Genomic DNA, 12,342 nt, shown 5'->3' with positions numbered 1-12,342 from the left:
GTGTCCTGGTCGCTGCACTAGCGCCTCCTCTGTTCGGTCGGGGGACCTGTTCAGGGGGATGGGGAACTGGGGGGAATAGTATGACCTTCCCACGCGTTACGTCCCCCTGGCGAAACTCCTCACTGTCAGGTGAAAAGAAGCAGCTGGCGACTCCACATGTATCGGAGGAGATGTGGTAGTGTACAGCCCTCCCCGGGTCAGCAGAGGCGGTGGAGCAGCAACCATGACGGCTCGGCAGAGTGGGAAAATTGGCCAAGTACAATTGGGGAGAAAATCCTAAAAAAAACAAAACTTGAATATTGTCCTTAATGATCAGGTTAGTAGAGTTTGCCTACTGTGTGAGATATCTGTCTTTATTTTGCCAGCTGCAGAGTTCCCTCGAAGCTCTCTGTCCAAATTGTTAATGTTATCATTGATCTGCAGCTAATCTTGGACAGTTACATCAAATGCTGTCGAAAACATCATATTTTCACCGTAGAAATACTGCTGAGATTTGTCACTTTCTCCCCTTTACTGACCCGGAGAGATTGGCCTCATGCTTCTGTCATAATTGACAACTGTCTAGCAGTCCAAACTCAGCACTGACTATTATTCAAAACCTTAGCTGCCAGACTTCTCATTCAAACTAGAAAACATAACTTTTCAGTGGTCTTAGTTTCTCCTCATCTGATGTCCAGGAAATGTTTATTTGGGGTTGCGTGGCCTTGCAACTGGAGACAAAGCCTTTCACTATTGAGTCCTCCCGTTGGACCAAGCTTCTTGCCGATGTCCGGGAATCAAACAGTTTCAGTATTCAAGAGTCTGTTTATTTAGTGCAGCTTAAAATCTAGTTTAACACATATTTAACCAGCCATTCCTTCCATTTCATCAACCCCCCGGTATGCGTTATTTACTTTATCCGTCTGCAGACCTCCCTCGTGTTTCCTTTTCATTTCAATGCTCTCATACCCACAAACACACAAGTGCACACAGGCAGACAAACACACACACACACACACACGCACAAGAAAGCTTGGCTGGCATATCGTGGAGTTTGTGATGCGATTATGCTTTTTTGTTTCATCCCCTCTTTTCGTCTGTACCTCTGATGTCCTTTATTCTCTGGAGAGAAGTCCGCAACAATCCTGATCTTTAAAGGCAATTTTTTTTTCATTGCTGAATTTTCCTTGACAAGGGTGCGCTAACTAGTGTCTCTTTCTCTCATGTCCCTTATTCAGGGTTGGCAGGAGGTGATGCTCAAGCGGCAGGGAGAGGTAGACGGTCTCTCCTCCTTGGTCCAGCAGGTTCTGGAGGAGACCCACATGAGTGGCCGCATCAGTGCAACTGCTACTCAGCTTACTGCCCGCTACCATGCCCTGCTGTTCAACATACAGGTGGTGCACCTTCCCCGCTGAACCAGTGCTAGATCATACATGCACATCTTCCAGCAAATTCTAGATGCACGACACCAACAATTTGATACTGTGCCTGTGTGTGATAAGTGTCTCACAAATGGCCCGCTCTCTAGCCAGGGAATTGGCTCAGGCGAGAGGATGGGACTTTGTTTCTTGGAGCGGTGTTGAGAGTCGGGCCTTTGAACACAGCCTGTGTTGTACTGCACACTCAGATCTAGTCTCTCTATTTGTCAGCTCCTCTGAGGGGGACTAAAGGAAAATCAATGGGCCTCCTCTGGTCCGGGGCTTGAGCTGTAATTAAATGCTACAGAAGGCAATCTTACACCCGGCACCAAGAGAGGAAAGGCTTCACCGGCACAGCATTGATTTTTTACACCTACAGTAACACCTCTGAGCGTGTGCGTCTCCTTCCCTTCTTCCCTTACTTACTTACTTTCTCTCTCTCTCTCTCTCTCTCTCTCTCTCTCTCTCTCTCTCTCTCTCTCTCTCTCTCTCTCTCTCTCTCTCTCTCTCTCTCTCATAGACACTTCCATCCCCTTTCAAAATTCATTCACACGTGATGCATATTTAGAAGCACTGGTACACATAGTAAGCGCACCTACTTACATGCACAGCCATGCATGCGTGCACACACACACACACACACACACTCGTGCATGCACGCACCCACGCCATTCCCAATCTCTCTCCCCCTCTCATCCCACAGATGCATGTAATTATGCTGTGTAAAGCATGGGCCATATGGGCTTGAGGTGGAAAGCTGCTACCTCCGTCTAGTCAGTAAAGGTGTGCACTCAGCACTATCAGCTAATTGGAGCTTCTCACCATGGGATTTGCAAGTTGAGTGAATAATGTGTCAAAACCAGAAGAAGCCTTCTCCACTCATGGTGTTATTGACTCAAAATCGCAGTCAAGTGGATAATGGGTCAAAAAAACACAAAACCCTCTTTCTGTAGTGAAGTTATTGACTTTCGGTGGATGAAAGGGGAGGAGGAAAGGATATTTTCTGTTTTGATGGCTGATCAGAGAGCTGGCTCGGTCCCTGTTGCCCTGAGCACACTTCTGAGTGAGACGCCATGGGGGCACGGCTAAAACCCTCAGAGATACAGAGCCCTGTGGTTATATCCTAGACCAAACAGACACAAACCCGAGAAAGGTGGTCTCAGAAAGAATGACTTCAGCCGTAAAACAAGGTTGCAATAGCAAGTTGTTCACCATCGTGTCTATACTGTATTGTAATGATGACTCCCCCCCCCTTCCCCAACCTCTTAACCAATCATGCTACAGGAAACCATCAAGCAGCTACAAGAGGAGCTGAGGAGCATTGAGGAGGCGGAGAACCTATGCGTGTCCTTCTCTGATTGGCTCAGCTCAGCACAGACGAACTTTGCTACAGTCACTGACAGCTCTGAACCACTGGACCAGGTTGCCATGGAGAGGAAAATGAAAAAATTGGAGGTATGTATAGGTTGACATGGGTCTCCACTGTATGTACATACATAGTGGTGTGGTTGAAATGCCGCAGTCATCCTTGCAAACCTGCGCTTTAAGTGCAATGTTTGAAACTGGGATGTTATACTCTGTGCTCCTGCCTGAACATTTGCATTGAAACTGTACAGACCTCTGATATTATCCTCCACCAAGCTGATGAGCTTGCAAGACCAGAGTTTGTAGTGCACCCTTTTTTTTGGGGGGGGGGGGTTCCCCCCCTTTTTCTCCCCAATTGTATCCGGCCAATTATCCCACTCCTCCAAAATGTCCCGGTCGCTGCTCCACCCCCTCTGCCGATCCAGGGAGGGCTGCAGACTACCACATGCCTCCTCCAATACGTGTGGAGTCACCAGCCGCTTCTTTTCACCTGACAGTGAGGAGTTTCACCAGGGGGGCATAGCGTGTGGGAGGATCACGCCATTCCCCCCAGTTCCCTCTCCCAGGTGCCCCGACCGACCAGAGGAGGTGCTAGTGCAGCGACCAGGACACATTCCCCACATCTGGCTTCCCATCTGCAGACACGGCCAACGGTGTCTGTAGGGACGCCCGACCAAGCCAGAGGTAACACGAGGATTCGAACCAGCGATCCCCGTGATGGTAGGTAACAGAATAGACCACTATTTTACCCGGACGCCCTGTAGTAGAAATTTGTAACAAAATGTATCTCGGTCCAATAACCTAGGCAGCAGAAATGTCCTTTACCAGTGTACACCTCTGCAGCCTAAGGTGCCCGATTATGATGTCCAAACATACAGGGCACAAATACTTGGGAAACTTGAGCTCGGGCTTCAGAATCTGCGTGAATCATGTTGTAAAGCTCGAAAAGCATTCGTGTACCTACGATTCTTAGACAGTATCCTCCTGATAAAAAAAAACTCTTACAGTTTTACAACTGCAGCAAATCTTCATTGTATCCAATGAACATCGATAGAGAATAGATCCTCATACACCCATCTCGTTTACATGCATGTGCAAACACACACATTCACATACATTATGTGCACACACACACACACACACACACACACACTCACACAAAGAAAAGAAAATCTCTGCTATAGTATACAGTTCATATTGAGGCTGAAGAGGTAGCAAAGGGTGTATTTGTATCGATTAGCTCTTTATGAAGACAAAATGGGTGCAGCTTTAGAGGAAGCTCTCTAGTAGGGAGATACCCCCCCTACTGTGAGGCAGAGGATGAAGAAGCACCAGTGTCAGGAGCCTGCTGGCACAGACACTGTAATTGATGCGGTGCCCTTACCGCTTCACATCACACACACTTGCCCATGCATGTTCACACACACACACACACACACACACACACACACACACACACACACACATACAAACACACTTTTTTTCCCCTCAAGTACCCTACTCATTTTACAAAGGCCCTAGGAAGTACATGCTAACAAGCTGCAGCAAGCCTGCACAGCCAATAAGCCTTCATGAGCTCATTTTCACTGTTACTGCTGTTGTATTTTACTGTGTATCCCGCTATAATTTTTTTCTCCTTGTCACTCACACACAAGTGCTGAAATAGAGCAACCCACTTAATAACCCAGCCCCTCTTGCACACACTACACACGCACACACACATACACACACACGTATGTTACCTCTCATCTGGTGCTGGCTTTGCAGTAATCCATGGCTGAGATTGATCCTTCGTCTCTGCATAGGGACTGAAGACATGCTGTCACCACATGTGCCTTGCTAGCACTACAGACGGCACACTAATGCTCCACCACTTATTCATTCCCCTGTAGTGAGAGCTCCATGGTGGACCGGTGGGTCGCGGTCATTATGCATCGACATTAGGACCAATAGTCAATAGCTATGTCGAGGGCTGTTGGCTGAATTGGAGCTTCGCTTAATACTGGGTTGTTGTCCTCGAGGTGTGGGACCTCGACAGCAAAACAGCCCTTGGGCACTTTGCCAAGTAGTCGTGGGCAACACTAGAAATTTAAAATTTGAGAAACTTTCTAAAGACATTTTTAAATATAGAAATGCATACGTAATTATAGAGGAAGTGTAAATTTGAAGTGGTATAGTAATGACATTATTATGCTGTTATGCCCCAGTTCCTATTTATAGCAGTGATAATAACAGAATGGCTTAAAAACTGCATAGAGTGTCGCCTTAATCACGTCCTGCCTCCAGTGTCTTTACCACATCAGAAGCATTGTTAAATAACATTTTGTGAGTGGAAGAAATCTCTCAAATCAACTGCATTAAAAAAAACAAACCCAAAACCTTTGTTTGTTGGGTGTACGAACAAAACATTTTTTAAATTTATTTCTGATTTTTCACTTTTTCTCCCAATTTAGTGGCCAATCGATCCCTATTTTAGTTCAAACACCTACCCTCGTACTGCATGCATTGCCCAACTGCATCTCTCCGGCCGGCAGTCTGGAAGGAGACAACTTGCCCCTTCCGTGACAAGGCGAATCCAGGCCAAACCACTGCTTTTTCCGACACACACAGAGACGCAGTCATGTGATGAACACAAGCCGACTTCACCCCCCTCCCAAAGACAGCATTGCCAATTATTGCTGCTTCGTCGAGTCCGGCCATAGTCGGATCTGACGAGACCGGGGCGCGAACCGCGGTCCCCAGTGGGCAACTGCATCGACACAAAGCCGATGCTTAGACCGCTACACCACAGCGGACCCAGTTACAAACAAATTGCCTTGATTTCATTAGGAAGATATCTATAGTAACGTACACGAATAAGTAGACATGTTAGCCCTTGGCTACCGGGTCGGACCCTTTATTCGACTGGTTAACGTTGTCGTCCGCAGTGCAGGAGATACGGGTTTGCGTCCCGGCTGTGGCGACGGTTCCGGGCTGCCCCCCTGATTCGCTGCATTTAAAGAGATCCGAGTTCGCATCCCGGCTGTGCCGGTCCGGCCGAGCTACCCCCGAATTCACTGCTGCTATATACGGACAGATAGATTGATAGATAGATAGATTTTCAAATCCATACCCCAGTGTGTTGTAGATTTGTGAGTTGAACCTGGGTTCAAATCTCTTAATGGCTAATTTGACCCAAATGCTCACAGAATGTTAGACTGCCTCACACCCAAAAAATGAAAGTTATTTTAGTCAAAACCACAAAAAAAAATCTTTTAAAAATCATTTGGCTCCATATACAACCACTAGGTACTAAATGGCACTGCTAAGGGTTTTTTCAGATAATGATATATATTGATAAAGATATTGATGAAGAGTCATCTAAAGGCTCTAGAGTTAAAGGGAAGGTTTACAAGATGATTGTGAGATCAGCTATGTTATATAGTTTGGAGACAGTGGTACTGATGAAAATACAGGAGGTGGAGCTGGAGGTGGCAGAGGTGAAGATGCTAAGATTTTCATTGGGAGTGACGAAGAAGGACAGGATTAGGAACAAGAGGGACAGCTCAGATTGGACGGTTTGGAGACAAAGCAAGAGAAGCAAGATTGAGATGGTTTGGACATGTGTGGAGGAGGGATGCTGGGCATATTGGGAGAAGGATGCTGAATATGGCGCTGCCAGGGAAGAGCAAAAGAGGAAGGCCAAAGAGGAGATTTATGGATGTGGTGAGGGAGGACATGCAGGTAGCGGGTGTGACAGAGGAAGATGCAGAGGACAGGAAGAGATAGAAACAGATGACCCGCTGTGGCGACCCCTAACGGGAGCAGCCAAAAATGGTAGTAATAGTCATCTAGAGGCTCGCATAGATATTTGTATATCAATGAGTCTAATGTATGCACTTGTAGGCCCACAAACAGCTAACGATGCCATTTAGCATACTGAACACTAAATTCACCAAGATACTGCTGAGTTGAATACATTATGTGGGGAGACAGCAGTCTCATGAGGAGCTCAACAAGACCAAACGTTTTAATGTGCATGTGAAGTAATGAGAACATTGAGGAATCAGAATGGACTCTTCTGCAAATTCCCATCGCCATAGGTTCTCCTCGCTCTCTCTCATCAATAACTCAAATGTGTGCTAAATTGGGACATACTGAGTGCTTTATGGCCATAATGTGCTGTATAGGAACATTGGCACTGTTATAGGTGTGTTAAAAGTGCCTGCGGCATCGATGAAGCAAGGAGATGTGGACGTGTGTAGACAGACAAAGATCTTGTTATTGTATTATCAACAGCAGTGGCTGGAGACCCGCGGTTGTTACGGCATTGAGCTCCTCTCTTCTCAAGCAATAATAGACTGATGATAAAAGCTAGATGGCATCCCATGGAGTGGACTGTGTGAGTGTGTTTGTGTGTGTTGTTCTGTGTGTGTCTGTGTGCTGGACTGCAGAGAAGACGGAGAGGGTCTGTGAGTGTGTGTTTTGGTTGCCCTGGAAACCCCTGCTGTTACTGCTGCCTGTTAAGGTTCCTTATAATTGGGCCCTCCTTTCATATTATTCACCGTGGTTTCAAAACCTGCCTGCATGTTCTGCTCGGCTCTGCGTCTCATTGGGGTTCACCATGCAGGTGTCAGCCTACCCGATGGGTTCAAAGACTCTTTATTATCACTATATTTTTGGCATTTTTCACTCTATTTGATAGTGACAGTAGAGAGACAGGAAAGGCAGCGAGAGAGAGGGGATGGCATACAGCAAAGGGCCCGGGCCGGATTCGAACCCAGGCAGCTGCATTAAACACTCAACCTTATGTGGTTCCCACTCTACCAGGTGAACTATTGGGGAGCCCTAAAGCATCTTTTTTTAAGAAACCGAATGCCGGGCGTCCAGATAGCGTAGTGGTCTATTTCGTTCCCTACCAATACAGGGATCGCCAGGTCAAATCCTCGTGTTACCTCCGACTTGGTCAGGCGCCCCTACAGGCACAATTGGCCATGTCGGCGGGTGGCAAGCCGAATGTGGGTATGTGTCCTGGTCGCTGCACTAGCATCTCCTCTGGTTGGTCGGGGCGCCTGTTCAGGGGGGAGGGGGAACTGGGTGGAATGGCGTGATCCTCCCACACGCTATGTCCCCCTGGTGAAACTCCTCACTGTCAGGTGAAAAGAAGCGGCTGGTAACTCTACATGTATCGGAGGAGGCGTGTGGTAGTCTGCAGCCCTCCCCGGATCGGCAGAGGGGGTGGAGCAGCGACCGGGATGGCTCAGAAGAGTGGGGTGATTGGCCAGATACAACTGAGGAGAAAAGGGGAACCAAACACCTTCCAAGTACATTGCTAGGCTGGCTTCAGGTGGACCGGGCAGCAGTGGAGGTGAAGGAATAAAACAATGTCTCGTCATATTGAGAGTCACCAGTCATCCGATTCAAAAAATGTGAAACGGAAACATTTCCTCACTTTAAAGGATGTGTGTGAATGTACAGAAACATTATAGTTGAAGATCATATGATAAAGGTAAAGTACACCTGTATGTAGAGTCTGTGTTTCTGTCCAGGCTCTCCAGGCTGAGCTCCAACAGGGCCACAGCCTCCTAAAGGCCCTGAGGGAGCAGGCAGAGCGGGCGGCAAGCATCCTGGAGGAGGCTGGAGCTGAAGCATTAGGAGGGGAGGTGGAGGCCCGGCTGGCCCAGCTGGAGGAACTGGCCGGTGGACTTAGGCAGGAGCACAGCTCTCTAGAGCGCGCGGTGCTGCTGGTCAAGGAGTTTCAGGACAGGTACAAGGCCCAGACCCAGTGGCTGGTGGAGACCAGGACTCTGCTCAGTGCCCCGGTGGAGCCCAAAGCCGAGCTTTACCAGAGGAGAGCGCAGCTTGCCAAGTACAAGGTACAACAGCAATTGTGTTTATCGCCAATGCTCGATATTTTGGCATCCGACATGTGGGTAACGTGAAAGGATTAGTAAAGCCTTATGGAGCACAACATCTATTTTGCAGGGCTGTCATGCCCCTTGATTTCTGAGCCCAACACCAAATATGACATACCCAACACTAAAATGGCCATAGCTCTTGAACACAATGAGATATATGTATCATCATGGTCTTTTCAGGAAGTAAACCCTTTGTAGTTTGTTCATGAATTGTCACATTTAACATAAGCATTACTAGGATGAAGTTGCAGAAGCTCAAAAAACAGAGTACGTTGAATTTTATCTTCACCTAAAACAGAAATCACAATTAGAGTGACAGTATCTTCCTTTGGCTTTGTCTCTTTACGTCTATGACTCAATCACTGTATTGCCGTAAATTTTACAAGTGGCCTCTTCAAATTTTATTATATAGCCCCAAATTATGAGCATGTTACATTGTCATTATAATTGCTATGCATAGGCTGATCTCCAAACTGCTCATTTGGAGTTTTGAAAGGGCTGCTTTGTACCATATGATGTTATTTGCCTTTCGGAGGATGCAAGACAACATATTTTTGTACATTGCATCCAGATGGTCCCATAGTGGGACAGTGCATGTGAGAAGGTCAAGTTCATGAAATCTAAATTCTTCAAGTTGGTGTTTTCTGAAACTTTCTTTTATAATCATACTGCGCATTCAATAAGGAAGTCATTATTGTTTTTCTCTGTCCCTTTTCGCCCTAGGCCCTGTTGCAGACTGTTCAGTCTCATGACGGAGCAGTGAGGTCTGTCGTGGAGAAGGGAGAGGCTCTCTTGGCCTTGGTCCATTCTCCCTCCATCAGAGACAACATGAGCAGACTACACAACGACTACAAAAAGCTCTGTGGCACTGCCCTGGTAAGCAGACCAGGTCCAGGTGACCTAGCCATTATCCTCTAATGTTGAGGAACACTTGCACTTTCCATGGAATATTCTTTCTAAGCCTTGAAATGTGGAAAATTCTGTAAGGTAGCTGCAACACACTATTGGTGTGGCAGAATAATACATATTTTGCCATGAAAATTTCTTACGTGTGTGTGTGTGTGTGTGTGTGTGTGTGTGTGTGTGTGTGTGTGTGTGTGTGTCCAGGCCCACGAGGAGAATCTGGAGGTCCAGGTAAAGGAACAGGAAGCTTACCACAGCGAGCTACAGGAGGTGGAGCGCTGGCTGCTCCAGATGTCCAGCAGGATGGTGACCCCTGACCCCAGTGTGGGCGGTGGCTTGGAGGCAGCTACTCAACAGCTGGCCAGACATAAGGTGACAATCACATCCTTTCATTCGCTAACATCAGAATGAAGTGCAATACCTCATTATTGTAAATGGACCAGTGAATTACCTTCATACTTTTTTCTTTTTCTTTTTCTTTTTTTGCTTTACCTTGGCTTTTAAAGTGGCTATGGGGGGATTTTCACTGATTATTTATCAGTCTCAGTTTAATTTCCATGTATCTATATGACCGACATAAGCAAGTGAGACCATCAGCAAGAAGATTAAATACATGATTTATTTTACTAATCCTATTTTAAATGCTTGTCGAAATGATTTACAATGCATGAATGGGATACATAGTCACAATTACAGATACAGTACCACATTATATACACGTTATACATTATCACGTATATACATGGCAAACAGCTGTTAAACACCACCACATCTCTCACTCTTCCCTTCAGAACAAATGCACTAGCTCCAGAAGGTGACACTAGATAGCTGTAACAAGAGGAATGCTTACGTGAAGTGAAGCCGTTCTTCCACAAAATGATTAATTTTGTCAACAAGGGTGCACAAAATTAACAAAAACCCAAATCTCCCCATTGCAGCTTTAACCAGAACACTTTAAAGTATTTTATTTGGGGGGGCATCCGGGTAGCGTAGCAGCCTATTCTGTTGCCTACCAACATTGGGATCTCTGGTTCGAATCCCTGTGTTACCGCCAGCTTGGTCGGGCGTCCCTACAGACACAATTGGCCGTGTCTGCGGGTGGGAAGCCAGATGTGGGTATGTGTCCTGGTCGCTACACTAGCGCCTCAGTCGGTCAGGGCGCCTGTTCAGGGGGGAGGGGGAACTGGGGGGAATGGCGTGATCCTCCCATGCGCCACATCCCCCTGGCAAAACTCCTCACTGTCAGGTGAAAAGAAGCGGCTGGCGACCCTGGGTGTATCGGAGGAGGCATGTGGTAGTCTGCAACCCTCCCCGGATTGGCAGAGGGGGTGGAGCAGTGACCGGGACGGCTTGGAAGAGTGGGGTAATTGGCCAAGTACGGTTCGGGAGAAAAAGGGGGGAAATAAAAAAAATATATATATATTTTATTTGGAAACGATCACGTTCTTTGTCCACATGGTTTGACCTTGCTGCAATTTCATCCATCCAGACCGATCTAATGGCACTTTGACCACACTGTTTGATATCAGTCTGTCAGAGTTGAGTGTTTTCTTGGCCTCTTGAGCAGTTCTCATCCTGTAAAAGCTCACGTTCTGACCTGTTGTTCCCTGACCCCGGGCTGCTTGGCTCCTCTGCCCTCCCCAGGCCATCATGGAGGAAATAGCAAGCTTTGAAGACCGCTTGGCAAGCCTGAAAGAGCGAGGAGACGACTTGGTGCGAGGCTGCAGTGAGCGTGTGCAGAGCAGACTGAGACAGCAGGTCCAGGCTCATCAGCAAGGCACCAGAGACAGCTATTCGGCCATCTGTAGCACGGCACAGAGAGTGAGTGATGGGGAATGAGGAGAAGAGAGAGAATGAGAGAGGGAAGAAATGAAGGTCAAGATTGCTTTGTGTTTTTATATGTGAAGTAGCAAAATGCATTTTGACCCTGTAAAATATGACACAGATGTGTGAGACAGATGCAGTGCATGCACCCACCCACACACACACACACACACACACACACACACACACACACCTTGTGTGTACATGCTGTTAATATTCCCCTAGCTTAGGCATCCACTTAATCTTAACCCATTCTGACACCTAAGCCCTTCTCTCAAGATGGCCCTTCACTGCCAATATAGAGGGCGCTACCAATTATGGCTGCCAAAGCAGAGCACAACAGCAGCCATGCTCAGACAGACCCTACCAAACAAAATCGCTCTCTCAATCTCCCTATATTAATTGCCAAGTGTCCCCTGTCAACTCCGTATTTTCATGCCGCAGCCAAAAAATTTTTTTAAAAATGGTCTCACACACACCACTTCTCAGTAGATCTGGCAAGCCCTCTAATCCAGCGTCGCTCTGTCATTTTGGCAATCTCTACTCTGTCATTGTAGCTCACCTCCCAACACACCACCTCAACCACCGCTCACACATTCAATCTGGTGACTCGTGTGATCCAGCCACGCTATCAGCACACTGCTGCCAGTCGTACAACTGTGCTTCCCGTCTTGAGATAGCAGCCAGCTCGGTCCCAGCCCAGCCGAGCTCTAATATCCTGCCTCTCCCTTGCCTCCGTGCCAGCTGCCTACCCTCAGCCAACTCAGCCAGGCCGTGTGCCAGCTCATGTCTGTCAATGAACATCCCCCCCACCCCCACCCCACACCCCACCCCACCCCACCCCTCTTGGGCTTGTATATTAACACTGTCAATCAGACCCTGCTGTTTCACTCTGCCCTGGAGGGCATGGGCGCCTCTACATTCAACACCTGTCAAGTAAACACCGCATAACTGTT

The 12,342-nt window shown here is 47.4% G+C and overlaps 1 protein-coding gene across 1 annotated transcript in view; it reads left to right on the top strand.

Annotated features, from left to right (window-relative positions):
- The window catches only part of LOC130124806 (nesprin-1-like), a 49,663-nt gene that overhangs the window by 17,174 nt on the left and 20,147 nt on the right, over positions 1 to 12,342 (top strand). The window contains exons 14-19 of the mRNA XM_056294154.1: positions 1,219 to 1,373; positions 2,682 to 2,852; positions 8,291 to 8,617; positions 9,383 to 9,535; positions 9,767 to 9,934; positions 11,207 to 11,383. Coding sequence (XP_056150129.1) covers positions 1,219 to 1,373; positions 2,682 to 2,852; positions 8,291 to 8,617; positions 9,383 to 9,535; positions 9,767 to 9,934; positions 11,207 to 11,383 — 1,151 coding nt within the window. The remainder of the gene's footprint in view (positions 1 to 1,218; positions 1,374 to 2,681; positions 2,853 to 8,290; positions 8,618 to 9,382; positions 9,536 to 9,766; positions 9,935 to 11,206; positions 11,384 to 12,342) is intronic.

The sequence above is a fragment of the Lampris incognitus genome, chromosome 15 (assembly GCF_029633865.1).
Source record: "Lampris incognitus isolate fLamInc1 chromosome 15, fLamInc1.hap2, whole genome shotgun sequence".
Classification (NCBI taxonomy): domain Eukaryota; kingdom Metazoa; phylum Chordata; class Actinopteri; order Lampriformes; family Lampridae; genus Lampris; species Lampris incognitus.
Note: the sequence above shows the minus strand (reverse complement) of the source record. Positions and strands in the feature narration are given on the sequence as shown.